General features: G+C 53.5%; 1 protein-coding gene across 3 annotated transcripts; it reads left to right on the top strand.

The window, feature by feature from the left end:
* Positions 1 to 1,608: 1,608 nt before the first annotated feature.
* On the top strand, positions 1,609 to 21,814 carry DRG2 (developmentally regulated GTP binding protein 2). 3 transcript variants are annotated; one of them, XM_033196476.1, is made up of 13 exons: positions 1,609 to 1,829; positions 7,427 to 7,582; positions 11,895 to 11,984; positions 12,640 to 12,700; positions 13,244 to 13,334; positions 13,979 to 14,051; positions 14,185 to 14,275; positions 15,091 to 15,188; positions 15,518 to 15,594; positions 17,595 to 17,683; positions 18,451 to 18,509; positions 20,267 to 20,320; positions 21,002 to 21,814. In XM_033196476.1, exons 3-13 carry the CDS (start codon positions 11,913 to 11,915, stop codon positions 21,086 to 21,088), a joined length of 852 nt encoding a protein of 283 aa, XP_033052367.1. In that variant the 5' UTR covers positions 1,609 to 1,829; positions 7,427 to 7,582; positions 11,895 to 11,912; the 3' UTR covers positions 21,089 to 21,814. The 3 variants fall into 3 exon arrangements, with proteins under 3 accessions (XP_033052367.1, XP_033052349.1, XP_033052358.1); XM_033196458.1 differs by having other exon boundaries at positions 1,633 to 1,829; positions 7,427 to 7,587; XM_033196467.1 differs by lacking the exon at positions 11,895 to 11,984 and having other exon boundaries at positions 1,633 to 1,829; positions 7,427 to 7,587.
* Positions 21,815 to 26,754: the final 4,940 nt, after the last annotated feature.

Below are 26,754 nucleotides of genomic sequence, written 5' to 3'. Positions count from 1 at the left end.
TAGAGGGAGAGCCTAAGAAAAAAAAAAATGTCACAAGATGCTGTCTGCTTTACACTGCTTCATATCAGGAGGCATCTGATGGTAGGTGATGCTGAGTTGGAGTACTTAGTTAAGGTGGGGCCAGGTGCAGTGGCTCATGCCTGTAATCCCAGAACTCTGGAAGGCCAAGGCTGGCAGATTCCTTGAGCTCAGAAGTTCGAGACCAGCCTGGGCAACAATGGTGAAACCTCATCTGTACAACATTATACAAAAATCAGCCAGGCGTGGTGGCTGACTTTCTCCCAGACTGAGGAGGCAGGATCACCTGAGCCTGGGAGGTCGAGGCTGCAGTGAGCCGTGATCACACCACTGCACACCAGCCTAGGTGATCAAGTGAGACCCTGTCTCCAAAAAAATGGGGATCCACTTTGTTTTTCTTTTTTCTTTTCTTTCTTTCTTTCTTTTTTTTTTTTTTTTTGAGACAGGGTCTCGCTTTGTTGCCCATGCTGGAGTGCAGTGGCAGATCTTGGAGATCCGTTATGAACTTCTTCAAGCTTGTCCAACCTTAGGTCTGGAGCCACATGTGGTCCAGGACTGCTTTGAATGTGGCCAAACACAAATTCATAAACTTTCTTTAAACATTATGAAATTTAGGTGGGGCACAGCGGCTCACCCCTGTAATCCCAGCACTTTGTGAGGCTGAGGCAGGCGGATCACTTGAGGTCAGGAGTTCATGACCAGCCTGGCCAGCGTGGTGAAAACCCCTCTCTACTAAAAATACAAAAATTAGCCGAGCGTGGTGGCGAGCGCCTATAATCCCAGCTACTCGGGAGGCTGAGGCAGGAGAATCACTTGAACCCGGGAGTCGGAGGTTACAGTGAGCCAAGATCGTGCCACTGCACTACAGCCTGGGCGACAAAGTGAGACTCCGTCTCAAAAAAACAAAACAGAAAAAAATTGAGCTTTTTTTTTTTTTTTGAGATGGAGTTTCCCTCTTGTTGCCCAGGCTGGAGTGCAATGGCACCATCTCCACTGAACGCAACCTCCCACTCCCGGGTTCAAGCAATTCTCCTGCCTCAGCCTCCCGAGTAGCTGGGATTAGAGGCATGCGCCACCACGCCCGGTTAATTTTGTATGTTTAGTAGACACAGGATTTCTCCATGTTGGTCAGGCTGGTCTCGAATTCCCAATCTCAGGTGATCCGCCCGCCTTGGCCTCCCAAAGTGCTGGGATTACAGAAGTGAGACACCGCCCCCGGCCAAAACATTGAGTTATTTTGGCGATTTTTTTAAAAGCTCATCAGCTATCGTTAGTGTTAGTGTATTTTATGTGTGGCCCAAGACAATTCTTCCAGTGTGGCCCAGGGAAGCCAAAAGATTGGACACCTCCACTTACAGTATAAAATGAGAGCCACTAGGCTTTTGACTCAGACCCTTTTCCTTATACTGCCAGTCAGCTGAGCGCAGGGACTCGCAGTTCAGGGTTCATCACGAGCAGATTCCCTCTTTTCCTTGCTTGCTCCGGCCAGCCTAGCCGTGGGCCAGTACAGCATAGCCCGGCCCCGCCCCGGCCCTTCCCAGCGGTCCACAACCTGGTCGGTCCAGCGGGCGGAACCGATAGTGTCTGGCAACTTGGCTCGACCGGACTCTGAATCCCGGAGCACCAGGCGCCCACGAGAACGCTGTTCTCCTTGACTTCCGGGCGCACGCTCCTCTGTCGCCGCCGTCAGACCGGAATTCCCGGTGCCGCCGCAGCCGCCGTCTGTGCGCCCAGCTCTGCTGCCGCTATGGGGATCTTAGAGAAGATCTCGGAGATCGAGAAGGAGATCGCTCGGACGCAGAAGAACAAGGGTGAGGGCCGGACGGGCGGGACCTCCTTTCTGCCCGCCTCAGTTTTCCTGTCTGTAAAATGGGGGAACAACTCCAGCAGTAATGCTGGGACAAGATCCGAGGCCGCGGAGAAGTTGCCAGACAAGTGCCCAGGCCGGCCTGCGCGCCCAAGGCAGGGCCAGGCGGGAGCGGGTCTCACACCCAGGTCTGACTGCAAACTGCCCCCAAGAGATCTGATCAGTCCTAGACCGTGTGTCAAAGTAGAGTAATCCCAGCTCACAGAGCAAGCATCTGACTCATCTAACCCAGAGAGAGGCAGAGCTAGGGTTCAAACCCCAGTCTCCTGATGGCTGGGCTTTGTGGTCTCCCCTGTTGTTTTGGGAAGTACAAGAGGAGACCTCTCAGGAACAGCCTCACCCAGCAGCTGAGAGCCCACTGGAGCAAGGGAATCAGGACTCTGGAGTCTGGAAGGCCTGGGTTTGAACCCCAGGTCCACCACGTACCTTTTGTAAAACATTGGAAAGTCACTTCACTTCTTGGAGCCTCAGTGTCCTCATCTGTAAATGGGGTGATACTCTCCTGTGCCATCTTAGCACACAGCTGAGTTAAATTAGATGGCCTTTACAAAGCACTGGGCACATGGTGAGCACTCAGTATTTAAAGTAAACACCCCAACATAGATAATACATAATGAAGCCTCAAATCTGGACTTTAGAATGTAAGGGCTGGAGGAGCTCACAGAATAGAGATTAGGAGAGAACAATGACACTAGGAGGAAGTGGGACTTGAGCTGGTTGTTGGGAGGGTTTCCCAGGTGGGGGCCACTACTGAGACAAAGACATGGGAGTGAGCATGATGTGTTCATGGGACAGTGACAGCAATCTAGATCACAAGGCAGGTATGGAAGAGTAATGGGAGAAGCAATTGGCCAGGCTAGTGGCTAGCCATTCAGGCTTGTGGGAGAAGGAAGCAAGCAACACTAGATAGCTGGTCCCAGTGTCTGCCTTCCCTTGGTTCCATTTAGGTTTGAAGGCTGAGGAGTTGAGGGCCCTCTATGACTCATTCCTTCTGTCAATCTTTTTTGTTTGTTTGTTTGTGACAGTCTTGTTCAGTCACCCAGGCTGGAGTGCAGTGGCGCCATCTGGGCTCACCGCAACCTCTGCCTCCCAGGTTCAAGCGATTCTCCTGCCTCCGCCTCCAAGTAGCTGGAGGCACGCACCACTACACCCAGCTAATTTTTGTATTTTTTTAGTAGAGAGGAGGTTTCGCCATGTCGCCCAGGCTGGTCTTGAATTCCTAACCTCAGGTGATCCACCCTCCTCAGCCTCCCAAAGTGCTGGGCGTGAGCCACCATGCCCAGCCGATCTTTCCTGAGCCTTTACTATGTGCTAGACACTGTGGTTAAAGCAGTGAACACAGCAGGCATATCCCAGCCCTCGGATCTGACCTTCTAGTTGACAGTCTGAAAACCAGAAATAAAATAAATAAAATAATGTCAGCCAGCAGTATGTGCTATGAAGACAAACCAGGGTGATACAGCAGAGTATTAGGGGCGGGGAGGGGCTGGGGATTGGGCCTGCTTAGGTGAAATGATAGAGAAGACCACCATGAGGATGGGGCATTTCAACTAAGACCTGAATGAGAAGAAGGAACTGGTCATGCAAACATCTGGGAGAAGAGTGTTCCTGGCAGAAAGAACAGCTAGTACAAAGGCCCTGAGGCAGGAACAAATGTGGCTGTTTACAGATCAACAGGACTAGGGTGGGGTGCAGTGATGGGACAGGAGGGGGTCAATCATGCAGAGCCATAGGTCATGGGAAAGACTTGGTTGTGTTCTAAGGCAGTGGGAGCTGGTGCAGGGTGCTAAGCAGGGGAGGGCCTATTCTGACTTCTGTCTTGAAAGTTCCCTCTGGCTGCTGTGTGGAATATTACCTGTAAGGCCCAAGGAAAGTCACAGGGAGGCTAGAGATGCTGCCACTTTGGCTGTGGTAGACAAAGGAGATGTAAAGGTGATTAAGACCTAGTCCTTCCCTTCAGATATGCTCAGAATTTTAGGAGCTGGGATGACAGGAAGGGCCATGTGAACCTGACTGACACTGAATCCTTTTTTTTTTTTTGAGACAGTCTTGCTCTGTTGTGCAGGCTGGAGTGCAGTGGTGTGATCATAGCTCACTGTAACTTCAAACTCCTGCATTCAAGCAATCTTCCCACCTCCACCTCTGGAGTAGCTGGGACTACAGGTGTGCACCACCACACCGGGCTAATTTTTACATATATATATATTTTTGTTCTTTTCTCTTTTTTTTGTTTTTTGAGACGGAGTTTCACTCTTATTGCCCAGGCTGGAGTGCAGTGGTGCGATCTTGGCTCACCACAACCTCCGCCTCCCCGGTTCAAGCGATTCTCCTGCCTCAGCCTCCCAGGTGTGCGCCACCATGCCCAGCTAATTTTGTATTTTTAGTAGAGACGGGGTTTCTCCACGTTGGTCAGACTGGTGTCGGACTCCCGACCTCAGGTGATCCGCCCACTTCGGCTTCCCAAAGTGCTGGGATTACAGGTGTGAGCCACCGCACCCGGCCAATTTTTACATTTTTTGTAGAGGCACAGTCTCACTGTGTTGTCCAAGGTGGTCTTGAACTCCCAGCCTCAAGCAGTCCTCCCTCCTCGGCTTCCCAGAGTGTTGGGGATTACAGGTGTGAGCCACCATGCCCAGCTGCAGAACCCATTCTTGACCCTTTCTCATTGCTATCAATTCACACATTCACTTGGCAAAATATTTCCTGTGTGCCTGGGCCCTGTGCTGGAAGCTGGGGATCCAGTCCCATTTCCTGACCTATCAGAGTCAGGGAAGTAAAGAAATAAGATAGTTTTCAGACTTCAGAAGACAGTAAACTGGCTCACGAGGCAGGAAGGGGTCTGGGGAAGGACGGAATTTACTGTAGATTATAGCCAACTTTTATTAGGTGCTCACTGTGTGCTAAGCGATGTTCTCAGTGCTTTCTGTAAAACTTCTCCATTATTCCACCATCAAAAATCTGCTGAAGTATGGTCAGGCACAGTGGCTCACGCCTGTAATCCCAGCATTTTGGGAGGCCGAAGTGGATGGATCACTTGAGGTCAGGAGTTTGAGACCAACCTGGGCGACATGGTGAAATCCTGTCTCTACTAAAACTACAAAATTAGCCAGGCGTGGTGGCACCAGCCTGTAGTCCCAGCTACTCGGGAGGAGGACGCAGAAGAATCTCTTGAACCCAGGAGGTGGAGGTTGTAGTGAGCCAAGATCACACCTGTGCACTCCAGCCTGACAACAGTAAGACTGTCGGTGGCTCACACCTGTAATCCCAGCATTTTAGGAGGCTGAGGCGGGTGGGTCACCTGGCATCAGGAGTTTGAGACCAGCATGGAGAAATTATATTTTATATATATATATATATATATAATAGGAGAAATCCCTTTTCCACTGAAAATACAAAAAATTAGCTGGGCATCATGGTGTGTGCCTGTAGTCCCAGCTACTCAGGAGGCTAAGGTAGGAGAATTGTCTGAACCCTGGTGGTGGAGGTTGTGGTGAGCTGAGATTGCACCACAGCATTCCAGCCTGGGCGATATAGCGAGACTCCATCTCGAAAAGAAAAAAAAAAAAAAAGAAATCTGCCTAAGAAGTTACTACTGTTAATAAACCTATTTGCAGTTTAAGAAACTGATGCACAAGAAGACTTAACTTTTCCAAAGTAAAACGGCCCCAGTAATTGCAGGGTGGAGTTCCGACACAAGCTGTCAACCTCTGTAGGACACTCTGAGACTGGGCAGGGGAGGCCTCTTTGAAGAGGTGACATTTGAGCTGCACCTCAAATGATGGGAATGTGCCAGCTCCAGAAAGATCTCTTTGAAATGGAGAGAATCGCCAGTGTGAAGGTCCCAAGGAAGGCATGAGGTCAGCGTGTTCTAGAAAAGAAAAAAAAGAAAGGCTAGGCCTAGTGGCCCAACCTGTAATCCCAGCACTTTGAGAGGCTGAGGGAGGAGGATTGCTTATGGCCAGGAGTTCAAGACCTGGGCAACATAGCAACACCTCATCTCTACAAAAGCAATTTTTTAAATTAGCCGGTCCTGGTGGTACATACCTGTAGTCCGAGTTATTCAGGAGGCTGAGACAGGAGTTCAAGGCTGTAGTGAGCTATAATCGTGCCACTGAACTCTAGTCTGAGTGACAGAATGAAACTCCCATCTCTTTAAAAAAAGAGAGAGGAGAAAGCCACTGTGTCTGGAATGTAGCAGAGTGCGTTGAAGTAGCCAGGAGCCAGGTCACATAGGGTCCTGGTTCTCAGTCTCAACTACGGCCTCGTTTTAGAGCAAAGAGTTTATAACACCATTTACAGTCCTGAAATGAAATTCCTCATCAGTAATAGAATTTCTGTACCCACAGAATTTGAAAAAAACCAATGTAATACCCTAATAATATAAAGGAGAAGAAGAAAAAGGAAAGTAATTTATAATGAAAATGGTATTTATTTAAATATGCAAATGCTGGAGTGCTGCCAGGATCTAACGAAGTTACCCTGAAGCAGTGGAATGCTCCTGCCTTTAGGTAGAATCACTGGGGGTGGGACAGCCACAATGCAGGTGTGTTGTGTTGGCCACTGAGTTACGCCCCAAGAGGTGCTGCCATGGCAGCGTGGGATCCCAGAATGGTGAGCAGCTCTAGGTAAAATTTCAGACAAAGCATGACGTAGCATTCCCTTCATATACGATAGTTGCGTTCCTGGACATTTCAATGTATATTAACACTGTACAAAATGTCCTGTGTTTATATATAAACAGAGCTAGGTTCTAGGCCCAGTGATCCTAACCCAGGTTTTCCCTTTGTGGATGCCTTTAGGATGTCACAAGTCATGGACTTGGGACAATTCTCCTTGGCTATGCAGGACTGACTCACCTAATAGGGCAGCTGGTTTCCCTGCCCCCTGCCCAGTAGATGCCAATGAGGACTTCACCATCAAAGTGAACAGAAAATATCTCCCAGAATTTCCAGAATGCCCCCCAGGGAGCAGTGCCCCCTCTGTTGAGAACCATTGGCTCTCAGTAGGGTGATGAGGTCTCAACAAAGAGATGGGATTTTTTAATTTTTATTATTTTTGAGACGGAGTTTCACTCTTGTTGCCAAGGCTAGAGTGCAATGACATGATCTAGGCTCACTGCAACCTCTGCCTCCTGAGTTCAAGCAATTCTCCTGCCTCAGCCTCCCAAATAGCTGGGATTACAGGCATGAACCACCATGCCCAGCTAATTTTGTGTTTTTGGTGGAGACAGGGTTTCTCCACGTTGGTCAGGCTGGCCTCAAACGCCCGACCTCAGGTGATCCACCCGCCTCGGCCTCTCAAAGTGCTGGGATTACAAGTGTCAGCCACTGCTCCCGGCCTAAGAGACTGGATTTTATCATAAATGAATTGAGAAGCCAAGGGAGCCTTTTAAGCAGAAGGGTGTTTTTTTTTTTTTTTCTCTCCTGATCTCCTTGAGAGCAGTTGCTTCCCAGCCAGTACTTGGCGACGTGTGGGCCCTGCCTGACCCCTGGGCTTGGACACCCTGGCCACTCATTTTCTGTCTTGTTTTCCATCCTTTAGCCACTGAGTATCATCTGGGCCTGCTGAAAGCTAAGCTCGCCAAGTATCGGGCCCAGCTCCTGGAACCATCCAAATCAGCCTCATCCAAAGGAGAGGGCTTCGATGTCATGAAGTCGGGCGATGCCCGTGTGGCGCTGATTGGATTTCCCTCTGTGGGTAAGGTCAGTGATGGTCAGTGTGGGCCTCGGGGAGGAAAGCAGGAAGTCATCTTTCAAACAGGTGACCATCCAGGCTCTTCTCGCTGCCTTTCTGCTTAGCTCTGGGGACACAGAAGACCTGGCCTCCCCCAGGGTCAGATCCCAGCCCTTTATCATCCTAATGTGGAGGACACTCTTTCCTCTTGCCAGCAGATGTAGCCCTACTTGGTCTTCCAACTCAGGCATCACGAACAAATACTTCTCGAGTGTGTATCTTGAGTGGTGTCATGTGCTGGGCACTATGCCAGGGACTGGGGACATAGCATGAATGAGACAGAGCTCTGTCCCTGCCCACATAGAGCTACCATTCTTGAAGAGAAAGGACAGTAAATAAGTGAAGATGAGGTGTATCAAGTGGTGAGGAGCCTGGACTGGTGAGTGACAGGGCGAAGGTCTGCTAGTTACGACAGGTCCCGGCAGGTTTCTCTGGCGAGTGAGTATTTGGGCATGGGCCTGAAGGAAGTGAGGGAGCTTGCAGAGTCCTGGGTGAGAACATTCCAGACAGAGGGAACAGTCAGCACAGAGGCCCTTAGGCAGGCACTTGCTTAGTGTCCAGGGAGGCCCAGGTGGCTCCCTGAGGAGCACCAGGAGGGGAGAAGACAGAGAGGATAGGGGCTTATGGGTGGCCGGAAGGACCCTGGCTTGGACTGAAAAATTTTTTAGGTTTCTTCGGTTGGGTGCGGTGGCTCATGCCTGTAATCCCAGCACTTTGGGAGGCCGAGGGAGGGTGGATCACCTGAGGTCAGGAGTTCGAGACTAACCTGACCAACATGGAGAAACCCTGTGTCTACTAAAAATACAAAATTAGCCAGGCGTGGTGGCGCATGCCTGTAATCCCAGCTACTCGAGAGGCTGAGGCAGGAGAATCGCTTGAACCCGGGAGGCAGATGTTGTGGTGAGCCTAGATTGTGCCGTTGCTCTCCAGCCTGGGCAACAAGAGCAAAACTCCATCTTAAAAAAAGAAAAAAAAGGGTTTCTTCTGAAAGTTACTCTGTTTAGTGTACAATCTCTATTGGTTAATTTTTTTTTTTTTAAGATGGAGTCTCGCTCTGTCACCCAGGCTGGAGTGCAGTGGCACAATCTCAGCTCATTGCAACCTCTATCTCCTGAGTTCAAGCAGTTATCAGTCAGCCTCCCGAGTAGCTGGGATTACAGGTGCCCACCACCATGACCCCCTGATTTTTGCATTTTTAGTAGAGATTAGGTTTCACCACGTTGTCCAGGCTGGTCTCAAACTTCTGACCTCAGGTGATCTGCCCACTTCAGCCTCCCAATGTGCTGGGATTACAAGTGTGAGCCACCGCTCCTGGCGTGATTTACTTTTTATGTGAGGCATAAGATAAACATCATTGCAGAGTTTTGAGCAGAAAAGAGATACGTCTGATCGGCTTTTTTTTTTTTTTTTTTTTTTGAGGTGTAGTTTCACTCTTGTTGCCCAGGCTAGAGTGCAATGGCGTGATCTCAGCTCACTGCAACCTCCGCCTCTCAGGTTCAAGCAATTCTGCCTCGGCCTCCCAAGTAGCTGGGATTACAGGCATGCGACAACCCGCCTAGCTAATTTTTTGTATCCTTTTTTAGTAGAGATGGGGTTTCACCATGTTGGCAAGGCAGGTTTTGAACTCCTGACATCAGGTCATCCACCCGCTTTAGCCTCCCAAAGTGCTGGGATTATAGGTGTGAGCCACTGCACCCGGCCTAAAATAAACTTTTTATTTTAGAATAGTCTTGGATTTACAGAAAAGTTGCAAAGGTAGTACAGAGTTCCCGTATACCCCACACCCATTTTCCCTGGCAGTTAACCTTTTATACCAATGAATGTTGATCTGTTCTTGCCTCAAGTCCATGCTTTATGCAGATTTCCTTAGCTCCTCCCCACTGTCCTTTTTCTGTCCTGAGATCCCACATCACAGTTCAGTTGTTATGTCTCCTTAGGCTCTTCTAGACAGTTCCTTATACTTGCCTTGATTTGATAACCTTGACAGTTTCAAGGAGTACCTTCCCATATTTTATAGAAAGTCCTTCAGTTGGGGTGTGTCCAGTGTTTTTTTTTTGTGGTTAATCTGGGGTTATAGTTTAGCAAGGAAGACCACAGAGGTAAAGTGCCATTTTTATCACATCACATGAAGGGCACATACTGTCAACATAACTTACCCCTGCTGATTTTGATCTTGACCACCTGGCTGAGGTGTGTCAGGTTTCTCCACCATGAGACACTCTCTTCTCCCCTTGCCACACTGCTTTGGGGAGGGAGGTGACTGTGTGCAGCCCAATTCCATCGCCTGCTTGAGGGGAGCATCTACAGAAACTGTTTGGAATTCTTCTGCATGGGAGATGTGTCTCTCTTTTCCCATTCATTTGTTTTATTCAATCATTTATTGATATCCCTATGGACTTGTGGGGTTTACTTTGTGCTTTGGGGTCTACACCCATACCATGTTATTTTGCTGCTCAAATGGTTTTAACTTTGGAGCTATTTTAGTTGGCTTCTTTGATGTACTTCCGCCATTGTGTTTTTCCAGCACTTGCTCACTTTCTGACACTGCAAGATGCCTCAAGCTCATTTTGTATATTCCCTGCCCTGGCCTAGAATCTGCCATTTCTCCAAGGAGCCCTGGTTCCTTTGATTGGAGAATAGCATTAGAAACCACCATCTGGGCGCTGACTTACTTTTTTTACAGAATCACTCTGGCTGTTGTGTAGATAGCAGCTACAGCAGGGCAAGGTGGAAGTGGGACAGTGGGGAGGTTGCTAGAATATAGGCCAAGTGAGCAACAACCAGAGCTCTTGGACAAGTGCTGGGGAGCAGCTTCAAACTCAGTTCAGATGAACAATTTGAGCCCACGCCCAGTTTCCATTGCTCTGGGCCAGGCATAGGGGAAGGTGGTAGCAGCTGCCTTTCCTTGAATGCTTGCTGCATGCAGGCTGGGCAGTGTTTAGTTTTGTTTGTTGTACTGTCTGCCTATATGATTGGTATATGTATCAGAGAGACAGAGATTGATAGAGAAGCCGCTGTAGTTACCCTTGAAGTCTGGGCCCGTGGCAGATCCCACCTGCCTTATTGGGAGTATAGGCTCTCCCACCATGGGAGGGCCCAGTTCTTACTCACAGGGGCCAGACAGAATCAGGGAGTCGCCCCAAGGTTGGTTGCTGGGTGTCTCAACAGCCATTGCCTGCCTGTTGGGGCCACCCTGTCTATCCATACCTGTCCACTCCACCAGGTTTTCATCATTTCTTGAGTTTCCAGGAGGTCCCCAAGGCTGAGGATTTCTGGATTTGAGGACTCGATGTATTTCCATCGCATGCCACATTCTGGGCTTGAGAAGTCTAAGGGTGCCTTGGGGAGGTGTGCCCCTGTCTTCCTGCCAGTCAGCCAGAAGACAGGGTCTGGATAGCTGGCCCTGCAACTCAGAGTCTCAGGCTTCTTGTTCCTGGGGCCCTGCTGATTAGGATGGAGCAGGAGGCCTGGGGCTGGGTTTCTTCCCTCCCTGGGTCTGCCCACTGCTTGGCTGGTCTTCTCAGCCACAGCATCTATCACTGAGATGTTACAGTGTTTGGAGCGAGGCATATCCTGGTCCTTACCTTTTTAATCCCTGTGCAGTCCTATGAGGGAGGGACTGGGTTCGTGCCCATTCTACATGTAAAGGCCCTGAGCTGAGAGTATGGAGTTTCCTGCCCAATCCCAGGATACCCCGGCAGAGGCAGGATTCAAAGGCAGGTTTCTCCAACTCCCAGCCACAGTGAACGGTGGCCTGAGTGGTAACATCCACATCTTCCCAGTTCCCCACTCCCTCCCTGCGGCACCTTTCCTGTCAGCTGTCTCTGCTTCAGCCCAGGAGGTTGGCATCTCCATGTACAGCTCCTCACACCCTCCCTAGGTGCACAGCACGTCTGGGTACTGGTTCCACGAGTGCCATGGGACTGCTACCTGCTTAAAGTTCTCTGGGGCCAGGAGGGCCTGGAGAATTGTGTGGGGCTAGGGGAGGCTCCTGATGTATGTGGGGAACCCCCTCAGAATCCAGATCCCTGCCTCTACCCAAGACAGTCCTGAGGCCGCCAAGGAACAGATAGACCCTCTGGTGTCCGACCCATCCAGGACAGGGCCAGAGGTGAGCCCTCCAGCTGGGAGGTCTCTTCACAGCCATCTAGGTCACCGAGCCAAGATTGAGAGGGGCTCCTCCTGCTGCCTGCACCTGCAGGCCCCCAGCCCCTGGGGCCTCTCCCAGAAGGCCAGACACAAGGCTCCTCAGTGCAATGACCTCCTTTTCTCCTAGTCCACATTCTTGAGTCTGATGACCTCCACGGCCAGCGAGGCAGCGTCCTATGAGTTCACCACTCTGACGTGTATTCCTGGGGTCATTGAAGTAAGTGGGTGTGCTGGGCCCAGAAGGAGAAGGGACGTGTGCTTGTGTTTGGACTTGTGCCTGTGCCCGCCGTGTGTGAGTCAGGGTGGATATCCCCATGTCAGGACAGGCTCTGGACTGAGTTGCTTTGCCCTCCAGCACTGACAATTCTGGGGATCCTAGCTGCTGAACCCCAGAGATGCCTGGTGGGGCCTGGAACCAGGAGGTGAGGCCAGCATGTGGCTACTCTGCCTGGCGCCCCCTGTGCTCTCCTCCCCAACACCACTGCAGGTCTGGTCACTAATTGCTGCTTGGCTGGATCCTTCTTCCTCCCCATGAAGCTTCACTACCTTGGGCTGTGTTTGCTTTGGGCAGCTGGGTGCTGTGGCCTTAAGTTCCCACGGTGACGCAATTTATTTGTGAAGTCCTGGTACCATCAGCGATGAGTATCGTGGGACTGGGAGATCCTGAGCCCTCCCTAGGAGGCTACTCAGCTCATAGGCTGTGGTGTGCACTGGGCTGGGATGGTGACGAGGCTTGGGCTTGGCCACAGGTTTGCACCTGGGTTTCCCTCAGCCCCTGAGCCCTGGGGCCATTCCAGATGTCCCAGATCCAGGCAGGACCTTCCCAGTGGAGGCCCAGCCTTGCCTTACCTTTCTTCTCTTCTGCATCCTAGTACAAAGGCGCCAACATCCAGCTCCTGGACCTTCCTGGAATCATTGAAGGCGCAGCCCAAGGTGGGAGGCAGGGCAGGTGTGTGGGAGGCAGGATGGAGCTCTGTTACTGATTGTTGAAACTGGGTGTGGCTGTCATGGAGGTCACTCTGGATCCCTGGTCTATTATCCCGCTTTCCAGAAAAGACAGGTTCCAGTTCAGATCCTTGGCACCAAACTAGCTTTGTGATCTTGGGCAAGTGATTGGGTATCTCTAAGCCAAGCTTCAGTTTCCTCAGCTGTAATATGGGCATGATCATACTTAATTTGCAGCATAGTTTTCAGGCATTTAGCCTGGGGCCTGCCACATGGTAGGGGTGGGCATAGGACAGCCGTCATTATCCTGTTACTCCTTTTATGATGGTGGGTGTCGGATTTTCTTCTGAAATAAGTCTCTGTGAGTAAAACACGTGGATTAAAGAAAAATGCCAGTAAAATCAATCAGCTTGTGCTGATATGTGGCAGAGCCTCTGGTAGGTCTGTAAAGGACAGGAGTCCAGGGCGCCGTGGGCTGGGTAGTGGTCACATGGATTCGTGTATGTAACTCCATCCCTCCCACCCATCCAGGAAAAGGCCGTGGCCGGCAGGTGATCGCTGTGGCACGCACAGCTGACGTCGTCATCATGATGCTGGATGCCACCAAGGGAGAGGTGCAGAGGTCCGCAGGGTGGGGCATGGGGCAGGCTCACATGTCTGGGGAGGGCCGATGTGTCCCTGAGCTCGTACTGGGCGGCCTGTGGGTGCTTGGCCCTCTCGAATGTGAGAGTAGTGGTAGGACTTTTCACAGACTAAACCCAACACCACCCAGCCTGTGGCATCTTCTCCTCAAGGCTTGTGTCCAGCCAGCACAGAGGCATCTTGGGGCTGGGGGCCAAGGGGCTTGGCCTGGCTCTGCTTCCTGTCCAGAGGCACAGGTGCCCCATCACTGCCCAGAACCTGCTAGAAGCCCAGCCCCAAGCACAGAAGCATTGTTCATCCCACGTCCTGGCAGAAGGGCACACCAGGCCTGCTTCCTTGGGACCAGAAGGAGTACCCTCATGTGGTCACCTCGTGGGGGCTCCACCACTTGCCTGTGCATGCCGACTGTAAACCAGACCAGTTCCCTCTGGGACTATGGCAGAGTTTAGAAGCTCCCTGCAGCTCTCGGGCATTGGGAAGGAGTGTTCTCCAGGTTGCTGGGGAAGGGGGTGAGGAGAGAGTCAGTCTCTGTCGGGGTGGGCAGTGATGTCCTGCATAACAGGGAAGCTGTGCAGCCTGCCTCTGTGGACAGCCTGTGAAGGGCTTATGGGGTGCTCTGCCTAGGTCTCTGCTGGAGAAGGAGCTGGAGTCTGTGGGCATCCGCCTCAACAAGCACAAGCCTAACATCTACTTCAAGGTGAGGCACCTCTCGGGCCTACAGGCCAGGGGTGTGGCAGTTTTGAGACTGCATTGGCCGGTGACTGAGGCTGTGGGACCATTGCTGTGGCCCCTCGGTTAGCAGTTCTCCCCGTCCCTCTCTCCTCTTTCAGCCCAAGAAGGGCGGTGGCATCTCCTTTAACTCGACAGTCACGCTGACCCAGTGCTCGGAAAAGCTGGTGCAGCTCATCCTGCACGAATACAGTATCCTTCCCTGAAAGACACATGAGGGAGGGCAGCGGGGGTGCTGACCAAGACAGGAGGCCTTGTGGCTCAGGGTGGCAGCAGGTCACCCCCACTGCCCCTGCTGTCCATTCGACCAGCCTCGGGGCAAGCTCCAGATTGCCAGGGCTGCAGCCATGCACTTGACAATGGCTTCCTGGCTCCTCACCGAGTACTGGGCACTGTGGTAGCCAGATGACATCTGGAAGAAAAAGATGTCATGGGAAACAGCCTCTGATGATGGGGGGTTCCTAGCCTGGAGAAGCCCCAGGGAGAGCTGGGGAGTGGATGGTGCCTCTAAAGCAAGGTTGGGGGCTGGTTGGGTTCTGGGGCCCTGGGGATAGGGTAGGGCCTCAGGCAGAGTTATGCCTGGCATATGGAGAACTCTTAGAGTGAGCTGTGAGCCCCTCATTGCCAGAGGTGGGTGAGCAGAGTCAGGATGGCCCCCACTGGAGTCCTGCACAGGAGAAGCTGGGTTCGACCAGCTTTCAGATGCTCCTGGTGCTAAAACCCAGGCTTCCCCTGAGGGGCTCTGGGGATTCTAGCAGGTACATTTTTCTCCCTGCCTAGCTGTCAAGATTAAAACCCTGTGTTGATTGAAACTTTTATATATTGTAGTCCCTCTGGGGAAGAGAAAAGAAGGCTTCCAAAGCATTACAATCTTGTAAAACCTCACAAGCAGATAACCACCAAGATCCCATGCGGCCAGCATATTTCCTGCCCGGCTCTTTGGGGCCCTCCGCTGAGGAGGGACGGGGCAGCTGGTACACAGGTTGTCCTTAATCGGAGCCCCTCAGAGATCTTCAACGCAGAAGTGCTCTTCCGAGAAGACTGCTCCCCAGACGAGTTCATCGATGTGATCGTGGGCAACCGGGTGTACATGCCCTGCCTGTATGTAAGTGCAGGAGGGGAGCCCTGGCCTGGCCACTCGGCCTTTCCACCACATGCATTTCCTCAGCGCCCGGAACCTTGTGAGAGAAGCAGAAAGAGTTTGAGGCTCTCCCCTCCCCTCACCTCACCTCAGTGGCTGCTTGAATCTTGCAGACATGGAGAGCTTGAAACCAGGGTTCCAGCCCAGCTTCCCTACCCTGAGGCAGCAAGGGAAGGGAGGGCGTAGACTCAGCTCTCCAAGGAAGGGCTGCAGCCAGCACAGGGCGATGGAGGGCCCTTTCCTGGATGCCTTGCTCCTGTCCTCAGCACTGGCCTCCACCTTCTCAATCTCAGGTTTATAACAAAATCGACCAGATCTCCATGGAAGAGGTGGACCGCCTGGCCCGAAAACCCAACAGTGTGGTCATCAGGTGAGGCTGCTGGCATCCTGCCACTCTGCTGTCCTTGCTCTAGGTTCTGACCCCAGTCGTCAGGCCTGCCAGCCACTTTGGCTGTGGAGGAGGAAAAGCCAGCACAGCCTTCAGCAGCATACAGCCCTCATGGAACCCAGGACTTCCTGCCCAGGGCAGAGCACTTTGTCCATGAGGCCAAGGAGACACTGCAGGAGGGTCTCCTTCATAGCTGCTGGAGGCATTGGCCCGTTCCAGTTGTGAATTGCCATGGGCAGGGTGGGTGATGTCTTATGGACTTTGGTTAAGAAAACAGAAGGATTTCATCAACCAAGGTTAAATGGTTAAGAGGCTTCTTAACGGCCGGGCGCGGTGGCTCAAGCCTGTAATCCCAGCACTTTGGGAGGCCGAGACGGGCGGATCACGAGGTCAGGAGATCGAGACCATCCTGGCTAACACTGTGAAACCCCGTCTCTACTAAAAATACAAAAAACTAGCCGGGCGAGGTGGCGGCGCCTGTAGTCCCAGCTACTCGGGAGGCTGAGGCAGGAGAATGGCGTAAACCCGGAGGCGGAGCTTACAGTGAGCAGAGATCTGGCCACTGCACTCCAGCCTGGGTGACAGAGCGAGACTCCGTCTCAAAAAAAAAAAAAAAAAAAAAAAAAAAAAAAAAAAAAGAGGCTTCTTAACTTAGGCCAGACGCGGTGGCTCACGCCTGTAATCCCAGCACTTTGGGAGGCCGTGGCGGGTGGATCACGAGGTCAGTAGATCTAGACCATCCTGGCCAACATGGTGAAACCCTGTCTCTACTAAAAATACAAAAATTAGCCGGGTGTGGTGGCATGCTCCTGTAGTCCCAGCTCCTCAGGAGGCTGAGGCAGGAGGATCACTTGAACCCGGGAGGCAGAGGTTGCAGTGAGCCGAGATCATGCCACTGCACTCCAGCCTGGGCGACAGAGCAAGACTCCATCTCAAAAAAAAAAAAGAGGCTTCTTAACTTAGTAGTGAACCAAGGTCCCCGCAAGAAGCCCTGGGTGTGAGCTTACCTCTCCTGGTGCTCTGGAAGGTGTGGCTTCTGTCTGACCACAGCTCAAAGGGGAAAAGGGAACTAATGTTCTCAGGCCCACCTCCTTTGCAGGGTGGGTCCCTGGGGTACTGCCTGCACTCTGGCTGATTGTTCACTTGCCACCACAGCTTGGCAGGCTCCTCTTTGGGGCAGACTGATTCAGGTGCTCCACTTTGCTGGTTTCCTGGCTGGGAGCGGGTGCTCTGCAGCTTCACAGTGAAGCTTGGCCATCAGTACTGAGAGCTCAGGGACCAAGAGGCTGGACAGTGCAAATGATGGATGAGGGTCCCGGCCTGAGCACAAGGACCATTTTGTGGTGGTTGTAGCCACCACAGAGAATAGTGTCCGTCCTACAGCACAGCCTCAGCTCCTCTCCCCTTGCTGTGTCCCAGGCCTTTGAGGGGCTGCCTCAGGGCGTGAGAGCTTCTACACCTTTACCTGCTTGTGCTTAGAACAGCTCTATAGCGGTCAGGACACAGCTCAGGGTCACACTGCAAACCTTCAAGTCACAGTCCACCCAGGCCTGGTGCCTCCAGAGCCTTGGGTATCCTCTCCTTGCTGAAATCCCTGCTGGACTTCCTGGAAGTCCATCGCTCCTCTCAACAAGGAGTGAACTTGGGGTGTCAGGGTTCCTAGCGTTTGCCCATGGTCCCGTCACAGCCCCCGACCATCTCCCCATGGCAGCCCTTCATCAATCACACATGCTGCGACCCTCCACAGAGCACGGGCTTGCCAGCCCCTAGGAGAGATGCTGACCCTGGTTGAGTGTGACCATGATTGGTGCCCAGAGGCACTGGCAGCAGAAACATCAAGCTGCCATCAGAGTAATGGGCTTGTTTCCCTGTGGGTACCAGCGGGCCGCCTGGCCACTGGAAGTTGTCCCCTCCAATAGTGAGAAGTGGAGACCCCAGCCTCTGAACTCACAGGGGCCCCTGCCTGACTGGCCTCTTTGCAGCTGCGGCATGAAGCTGAACCTGGACTATCTGCTGGAGATGCTTTGGGAATACTTGGCCCTGACCTGTATCTACACCAAGAAGAGAGGACGTGAGTTGCACTGCACGTAGCTGAGCAACAAGCTGAGCTTCATCCTCCCTAGAAGGCTGCCAGGCCAGTGTGTGGTGCCCAGAGACCCCGGCACTGGCTCTGGCCTGGCTTGTCTAGACACATCTCAGCTCTTTTCCCTTCTCAGCACTGGACACTGCTGGTTTTGAGGGTGCCCTGGTGGGGCAAGGCTACCTTGGGGTCCCCACTGGCTGTAGCAGTCAGTGCCCTCCTGACCTCCCCTCACAGTGACAGGCCCCACTGCAGGAGCATTAGGGACCTGAATCCACAGGAGCCGTCCCCATGTCTGACTCCTGCCCATCCTCTTGTTGCACACACACACACACACACACACACACACACACACACACGCCCTGGGGTTCCAACTGCTGAATTTGGAGCAGTTTGCATCAACCCTGATCTTGGCAGCAAGGATTGAGCTGCAGCTTCCCTCACTAGACTCCAGCATCTCTTCGCACCCTGCCCGTTCAGTCCAGGTCCTGGTCTCTCTCGGTGCTGTCATGGCAGATGGGTGGCAGGCACTGTGAATCCTAGAGTTTTTATTTATTTTGAGTCACTGTGTTAAGGTCAAATTCGTAGAAGATGGCACAGGGATCTATGCGGAGGGCATGCTGGATGTCAGGGGGAGGTTAGACCAAGGCAAGGAGACCGAAAGGGCCTCTGTGGCCAGCTCTTCCCTCGTGCAGAATCACGAGGCGGCAGTGTGGGCCCTGATATGTGGCTGACGCTCTCCCCATCCCGCCCTGCAGAGAGGCCGGACTTCACAGATGCCATCATTCTCCGGAAAGGGGCCTCGGTGGAGCATGTGGTGAGTTGACAAGACCTGGTGTGACAAGGGGTGGGAGCTCCGCGTGCCCCTTGGGACTCTGTTCTGCCTGACGTGCCCTGGGCTGGGGGTGGGCTCTGCTGATCTCACTCTCAGATGTCAATGCAGCCTCTGGCGTTGGACAACCTGGGGCTGCGTCTGCAGCACCCCTTCCTAGCTGTGTGCTGAGGCTCTGACCTCTCCTATGAGCAGGGTGTGCTGCCTGCCCTCCCCCCGCAGGTAGTCAGGAGGACACATTGAACGAGGTCCAGCATGTAGGACACTCAGCATGCTGCCTGGCACTGCATAGATGCCAGTAACCCTGCTCCCATGCCATTCAGGCACCCGTCAAGGAGAGTGGGGAGTGGCGCCAGCTCAACACAGAGGTCAGGACAGCAGCTTCAAGGAGGCAACCTGAGCTGGCTTATAGGACTAGAAGGTCTGGTAGTGAGGAGTTGGGGTGGGGAGCATCCCAGGTAGGGGAGCAGGCATACACAGGCCCCAGGGGAGGTGCTCTGGGCTTAGGGAGCAAGAGACTGCCTTTCCCTGTCCAGGATTCTGTCACCTGAACATGACCCTGCAGGCACAGATGGTGGTCAGGCTTTGGGTCACATGGCCGTCCTCCTGGGCTGATGCTTTCCTGGTGTTGTTTTCTTCAAGCTCATTTCTTCTCCAGATCTGTATCCTGTAGGCAAGGGACGCTGTAGACCCAGCTGTCCCTGCAGCCCCTTAGGACAGTGGTCGTTGGGCCTGCAATCTGGTCTTGCACATTCATTCATTCCACAAGCCCAGCCCCAGGTCTCTGAGTGCCACCCTGGAGGTATTAAACAAATGAGGCCAGGCAAAGTCCCATCTCCCTCAGGGCCTAGGCTTGAGGTCACAGCAGGAGGAGCCAAGGAGACTCACGATTACCCTCCTGAATCCCTTCAGTCACTCACAAGTGGCAATGCTGGGCAAGCTGAGTAAAACAAAACCCATTTGCAGACCAGAATCAGCCACCTTTCCATCTGTGTCAGGGAAGTGTTTCTGCAGGCCTGGTGCTGGCCTTCGCCCTCGGGACGCTGGGCTGAGGCGTTGGGTCTCCCACCAGGGCCTGGAAGACCTGTGGGCATGTGGGAGGAGGAGTCACATTGCACAATTGCAGAGTCCCCTCCCTACCGCCCTCCATGTGCCACCGTCAGCGTGACAACCAGAGGTCCACACTCTCGGGGCAATTGCTGGATGCCTCCTCCAGGGTCTCCTTCCAGTTTCATGTGACCTCTGGGACCCCTGGGACCTTCATCCCTACCAAGGAACACTGAAGGGTATACGCTGCCCTGGGAGTTGGGGGTGATATGATGTGTGGGAAGCTTCAGGCCACAGGTGGGGCCAGGAGGAGTGAGAGACAGTGACCAAGCCAGGGAGACTCCAAGCTGTCACCTGTCCCATTCTGAAGGAGCATCTGTTCAGGCAAGGCAGGCAGAGGGCCACTAGCAGCCAGGCCCCTGACCTTCCCCTGGTGGCTGTGGGAACATTCCTAACTAGGCACCATAGCTGGCAGACCAGGAGTGGGAATGGCAGGGCCACCTGCAGCTGTGATTGGGTGGCTGTGTGCGAATTGAGCACATGTCAGTCCTCTACACAAGGCCCGGACTGTGTGGGCACCTGCCGCAGGAACTGCTGCCTCTTAGCCTGTGTCCTGAGCTTTGAATGTGTGGCCAAGCTTGGGATGGGGTTATGGGGAGCCTCACCTCTACCTAACTCTCTCTCCTGTCCTCCAGTGCCACCGCATCCACCGGTCACTCGCCAGCCAGTTCAAGTACGCCCTGGTGTGGGTGAGTTTCTGGGTGGAAGGCGAGCAGGGGGTTAGACCCAGGACAGCCCCTGGGTTAGGCATGGAGCAAGGCGTTCACACACTCTGTGTGGTGTTCCTGTCCTTCCTGTGGGGATTGGCACGCCTGTGTGTCTGTCCTCCATAGAATGTACACACCAACCCAGGGTAGACATGGGCCTTCCCCCCGCTTTCTTTTTTCTGGTGTTTGCTTTTTTTTTTTTTTTTTTTTTTTTTGAGGCAGAGTCTGGCTCTGTCTCCCAGGCTGGAGTGCAGTGGCACCATCATGGCCCACTGCAGCCTTGACATCTGTGCTCAAGCAGTCCTCCCACCTCAGCATCACACGTAGCTGGGACTACAGGCACACACCACCATGCCTGGCTAATTTTTCATGGAGACGGGGTTTTGCTATCTGGCCCAGGCTGGTCTCGAACTCCTGAGCTCAAGCGATCCTCCCACCTTGGCCTCCAGAAGTGCTGGGATTACAGGCATTAGCCACTGTGCCTGGCCCTCCCCTACCTTTGAGATCAGGGATGGTCAGACCACTGCGGACGTCCTGCTGCTTGAGGCCCCCACCTTACGCCATGGCATTCACCCCCCCCAGGACACACACACCTGGGGATATCTTCCGTGGCCTTGGCCAGTCCAGGCTGAGGTGACCCTTCTGCCCCCATTCCTCACCCAGGGCACCAGCACCAAGTACAGTCCGCAGCGGGTGGGGCTGACCCACACCATGGAGCACGAGGACGTCATCCAGATCGTGAAGAAGTAACGGCGCCCACCAGGCCTCCTGCCCACCTGCCTCCTCTCCCTGGGGAGCTGGTCCCACTGGGACACACAAACACCCAAACAGAAAAATACAAATACATGTACCCCAGGAAGGGGTCCCTCAAGTCTCTGCTATTTACAGAAGTTTCTTCAGTAGGCAGATGAAGAGGGTGTCGGGGCAGAGGGGCTCGGCTGGAGGCATTTCCCATAAGACTGAGCCCTCGCATGGGGGTTTTGAGTTTGTAGTGCTGAGCCTGCATCTGTGCCGCCAGCCCCCTGCACTGGGAGCAAATTGCCCACCTGCCTGCCAGCTGGGACCTAAAGCAGATGGCATGCTCAGTGCCAGGCTGGTAGCTGGGCCTGCCTGGGTCCCCGGGGGCTGTAGCTGCTGTCACGGCACCTCACTCTCTCAGTTCGTGCCAGCTTCTCTGACACTTGGGGTGGGGGCCCTTCCAGGAGGAAGCCCCCTTGGGTCCCCCACACAGGGCTCTCCATGATGGGAACCAGAGATTAGTGGCTTCAGAGGTCCAGCTGACACCCTTCACAGCCTAAGGGCTGTCTTCAAGTGCCTCCCCCTATATCCCCCTCCCAGGGCAGCCCCTGCCCAGCACAAAACCTCAGGACCCTGGCTCTGCACGCCTGGGTCAGGGACTTCTGAGTTTAGGATCTGTATTTTCTAAGTCCCCAGTTCTTCTGGCTCTCCTTTCTGAAATAAAGGATTGAAAACGGTTCCTGTTCAGACTGAGAACACTTTGTAAACTTGCTGAACAGTAGCCAGGTTGAGTCAGTTGGGCACAGGTCAGGCATTGGGGGTAGCAGTGGGCCTGGGGGTCAGAGAGGGTGGAGCCTGGGCCCCCAAGGCAGATGCAAGCCCTGGGTGGCAAGGAGAATGCAGGGTTCCTCACCCAGGCACAAGCAGGCTCTGCCCAGGGGGTTGGTGGTCAAGGGTGTCAGGCCCAGACTGGCCCCTCCGGAGGGGCCTGGCTCTCAAGGTGGGCAGCATCCCGAGAGGCCCTTGTGACCATTTGGGCTGGCAGGGAGGCTCTGCTGTGAGAACAAGGTGGTGGGTCATTTCCTGTTGCCTCAGAAGTCAAGAGTAGAGGGGCTGACGGGCTCGATGAGTGCCTACTGTGTGCCAGGGACTGTGCCAGGCCCCCCACAGTATTCTGCTGTCCCTCGAAAACTGGGGTAGGCTGCACAGTTTGTGAGTGCAAACCCTGGATTTAAGACCTCTGAGCAGTGGGGAAGGTTTCTTGGAGGAGGTGTGCCTTTTGAGATGGATGCAGCAGGTTCTGTGAGGCTGCCAGGATGGGTAGAGTTCCTGGGGGCCTCGGGCCCCGCTGGAGTGTGAAGCAGGCCCATGCTCAGCTCTCCAGGCTGTTCGTGGCTCCCCTGTCAGCTGCTCATTCCTTTCCAGAGACAAAACAGGAATAATAGACATCATTAAATATGCATGAGGCCCCAGGCGGTCGGCGTGGTGGGCTGGGCCTCCCTTCCCCATAACACCAAGCTGCTCTGCTGGGCCGACCGTGCCCCTGGGCCAGCCAGAGGACCCCCATGAGGCGGCATGCAGGCGGGGAGCAGGCCACGGGACCCAGGTAAGGAGACCTTAGCCTAGAGTCCCTGGGGTCTGCCACTGGCCAGCCTTGCATCCCAGGCTGCAGGGGTGATAAGAGAAGGGGCAGCAGCAGAGCTGGAGCCTCGCCCCTAACTCACCTTGGGGCCCTTCTCTGCCTCACTGTGTTCATCTGTGAGGGGTGTGATGCCCACGCAGTCCTCTCCTGGCAATGGTGGGATACCAAGACAGGCAAGGGCTCCGTAGCTTACCTCGGCCCCTCTCCTTACTGCCCTGATGCCTGGCCATGAGGCCCTAGGTGAGGGTTTCTGCCTGGGTGGTGGCCATTCCCACTTCCACTTTACAGGTAGGGGCTCTGGGCCCAGGGTGAGGTAGGGAAGGCCTTGAGTCCATAGGGTGTCAAGGTGAGTCCAGGCCTTGGATTAGATCCAGGCCTGTTCTGTCCCCCAGGCTGGCTGGCAAAGGGTGGCAAATGAAGCCAGAGGCTGGGGGATCCTCAGGCAGTAAGGGCTCAGGTGAGAGGCTCCAGCCACTGAGCCACATGTTCCTTACCATGGATGGGCTTGTTCCTGAGCTAGGTCTGTGTGTGCGTGGATCAGGGCAGGCACTGTGGCCCTGTTATGTCCTGGGCTTTCTGGATCTGTGGTCAGGATGGTTGTATGTCTACATTTGTGTAGGAGAGAGCGAGTGAGGGATTGTGCAGCTGCATATGCCCAGGTCAGTGTGAAGTGGTCGCTCACAGTGCCCTTAGGGCTGAGGAAGCTCCCTAAGACCCCCCAAAGGTCTCTGACCCCCCACACCTGTGTAAGCTCCAGACTTGGGTCTCACCCTGTTAGCCACCTTGTTCTCATCACTCACCCTCCCTGGCGATCACAGGCAGGGGTCTGCACCCTCACTCAGCCCATGCCCAGGCAGCAGAGCTGCACTCATCTCCAGGCTGGCATCCCTGCAGCCTCCCAAGGGTAGTATGGCCTGCAGCTTTAGAAGACTCAGTTTCATAGGAGCCAAAGTCATGAATATTCATCTGTCTCTGCCACACCTGTGCATTCGCTCATTCTCCATCTTTCTTCCTCTCCAGCTTAGATTCCAGTTTCTCATTTCAGAACCCTCCTTTGGCAAGAAAGCTGAATCGAGACCCTCTCCTTCCCACTCTGTCCCTCTCCTAGACAGCCCACCTGACCTCCAGCTTCCATCTCGCCAGACCTGGGTCCAAGCAGCCTTTTTGACTCTCCACTGCACTGTCCCATAGCCATCCCAAGCCCACCATGTCCTAGACCAAACATGGCATTCCCATACCCCTGGCCTCACCTCAGAGACAGTCCCTGCATCCCCCAGCTGTACCAAGCCAACCCCAAGTCTACCTGGCTCCACCCTCATCCCAGCCCCATCTAGCCTCTCACCAGGGGCAGCCTGTTTCACCTCATCCTGAATGTGTCCACTGTACTCCATCACAGCATGGTCCCAGCTGTGTCACTGCCCCCTCTCCATTCTTTTCACATGGCGGCCCAAGCTTCTTTTTATACTACTTTCTAAGAAGCCATGTGAGGCAGTGATTGAGACTGTGGACACTCTGAAGCCAGACTGTCCAGGCTTAACTCCACCTTCAAGCTGTGTCACTCACACAACCTCTCTGGGCCCATGTCTTCGTTTATAAAGTGGGAAGAGTAATCACACCCACTTCAGGAGGCTGCAGGGAGAGTTGAGCTCTGTGTGGCCCGGCCGTTCTGAGCACAGGCCTTGCAGTCAGGGACACAGGCCCTACAGCTTCCTCACTGTGGGCTCTCAGCTGAGGGATCTAACCTCTCTAAGATTAAGCCCTTCATCTATGTGAGAATCTAGTGAGATATTCCAGAAAATAGTAAACATCTGGAAATGTGGAACAGTGACCAAAATCCCATCCCTTCCACGCCCATTGGGCTAGTCGCTGCCTGCCACCCTGGCCACCTCTCATTTCACATGCCCTCAATCACTCTGCTCCAGCCATAGGACTGTCCTTGAAGCCCCTCTTACCACCTGGCCTTTGCACATGCTGTTCTACCTGCCAGGAATACAGTTCCCTCTTCCATGTTACAAACTCCCTCTTGTCCTTCAGATCTTGGCTCAGGGTTGCCTTGTCAGGAGAATCTTCCTGGACCTCCAGTGCAGTGTTTGGGCATCTGAGGGTCATGCCCTGACCTTCACAGCTCTTTTTGTTGATGTGGCTCTTTGCTTAAAGTCTGCATCCAGGGTGGGCATGTGGCTCATACCTGTGATCCCAACACTTTGGGAGGCTGAGGCAGGAGTATTGCCTGGGGGCAAGGAGTTCAAGACCATCCTGGGCAACATAGTGGGACCCTGTCTCTACAAAGAACAACCAAAAAAAAATTAGCCAGGTGTGGTAGCACACACCCGTAGTCTCAGCTGCTCAGGCAGCTGAGGTGGGAGGATTGCTTGAGCCTGGGAACTCAAGACTGCAGTGAGCTGTGATTATGTTACTGCACTCCAGCCTGAATGATGAAATGAGACCCTGTCTCAAAAGAAAAAAAAAAAAGTCTGTGTCCCCTACAACACAGGGAGCTCCATGAGCAGAGATCACATCTGGTTCCACTCGACTCTGTGAATCCCAAGTGCCCTGCACAGTGCTTGGCACGTAACAGATGCACAACTAATGCACAAGTAATATTGAAGAAGTGAATGAATGAGAGACTTGCTCCCTGACACCCACTCTGTGCCTGCACAGAGGATGGGGACCCTGAGAGGAAGGCAGGACCTGGAACCTACCAGAGGAGGGGCAGCCTCAGCTGACTCCTAGCCTGAGGTCTAGCCTGGGGCCCACAGACCAGGAGGGGTCAGTTGGGCAGGACTTGCTGCCAGCAGTCACCCAGACCTCCTCACTCAGAGCAGACAGGCAGCAGCCTGTAGCAACAATGTTGACAGTCATAACAATAGCTGCTTACCCAGGCCTGCCACTGTGCCCGGCTCTCCGCTATCTCATGTAATGCCCAGGTCAGCCCTGGTAGGGGAGGCATCTACACTCACAGATGAGGAGACTCCAATGCCGAGGCTGAATGATTTGCTATGGGTCAGATCCAGGAAGGGAATGAGACCTGACCCAGAGCTCTCAGCCACTGGGCTCCACGTCCCCAGGGCTAGAGCTGGGCTGGCCTCTCTGAGAGGCAGGTTCTTCATCTGGACAATGGGGCTTTGCAGTGGAAAGATGCCTGCCTGAGGGTTTGAGGCAGGACTTGGGCAAGCCTGCTGGACAATGGTGGCCTCTCACCCTTTCTCCTGGACAGACAGACAAGGCTTCCCTACTTGGGGCAGACAGAAGGTATGGCTCTGGGAGGTGCTCTTGGGCCTGAAGGGCCGGTCCTGTCCTGCTTCTCCCCAGCAAGTCTCTGACCTCTCCCTGCCTCACTTTCAACAAGTGTAACAAATGTTACATGGAGCTGGGATAGGGGTAGGGTTGGACCTGTGACATCTCAGGTCCCTGAAATTCTTCCCGGGAGCCCCTCTAAAGTGGTGTTTCCACTCACTATCTCCAATCCCCCCCTTTTTTTTCCATTTTCACATTTACACTTTTTTGGGGGGTTGGGGAGGGATAGGGTCTCGCACCGTCACCCAGGCTGGATTGCAGTGGTGTGATCTCAGCTCACTGCAACCTCCACATCCTGGGTTCAAGTGGTTCTTCTGCCTCAGCCATCACACTGTGCACACCTGTAGCTGGGATTACAGGTGTGCACCACCATGTCCGACTGATTTTTGTATTTTTAGTAGAGACAGGGTTTTGCCGTGTTGTCCAGGCTGGTCTTGAACTCCTAGCTTTGACTGATCCACCTTCCTCGGCCTCCCGAAGTGCTGGACTACAGGTGTGAGTCAGCGTACCTGCCCACATTTACACTTTTAAATGTTACATTTTTATTTGGTTTTTCACTCAGAAATGCATTCACATGGATCAAAAATCAAACAATCAAACTAATACAGAAAGATTTACAGTGAGATAACCATTCTCATTAATTTCTTGAGTATCTTTTGCTATATTTCTTTCTTTTTTTTGAAATGGAGCCTTACTCTGTCACCTGGGCTGGAGTGCAGTGGCACGATCTCAGCTCACT

This window comes from Trachypithecus francoisi, unplaced genomic scaffold (genome assembly GCF_009764315.1).
Source record: "Trachypithecus francoisi isolate TF-2019V2 unplaced genomic scaffold, Tfra_2.0 Contig01665, whole genome shotgun sequence".
Classification (NCBI taxonomy): Eukaryota; Metazoa; Chordata; class Mammalia; order Primates; family Cercopithecidae; genus Trachypithecus; species Trachypithecus francoisi.
Note: the sequence above shows the minus strand (reverse complement) of the source record. Positions and strands in the feature narration are given on the sequence as shown.

Bases quoted from the DNA above. Each gene is read 5' to 3' on its own strand.
- DRG2 (XM_033196458.1), top strand. From the start codon at position 1,766: ATGGGGATCTTAGAGAAGATCTCGGAGATCGAGAAGGAGATCGCTCGG. The intron at 7,588-11,894 runs GTCAGTGATGGT...CTTTTCTCCTAG, and splicing joins GATTTCCCTCTGTGGGTAAG to TCCACATTCTTGAGTCTGAT. The intron at 18,510-20,266 runs GTGAGTTGACAA...CCTGTCCTCCAG, and splicing joins GGGCCTCGGTGGAGCATGTG to TGCCACCGCATCCACCGGTC.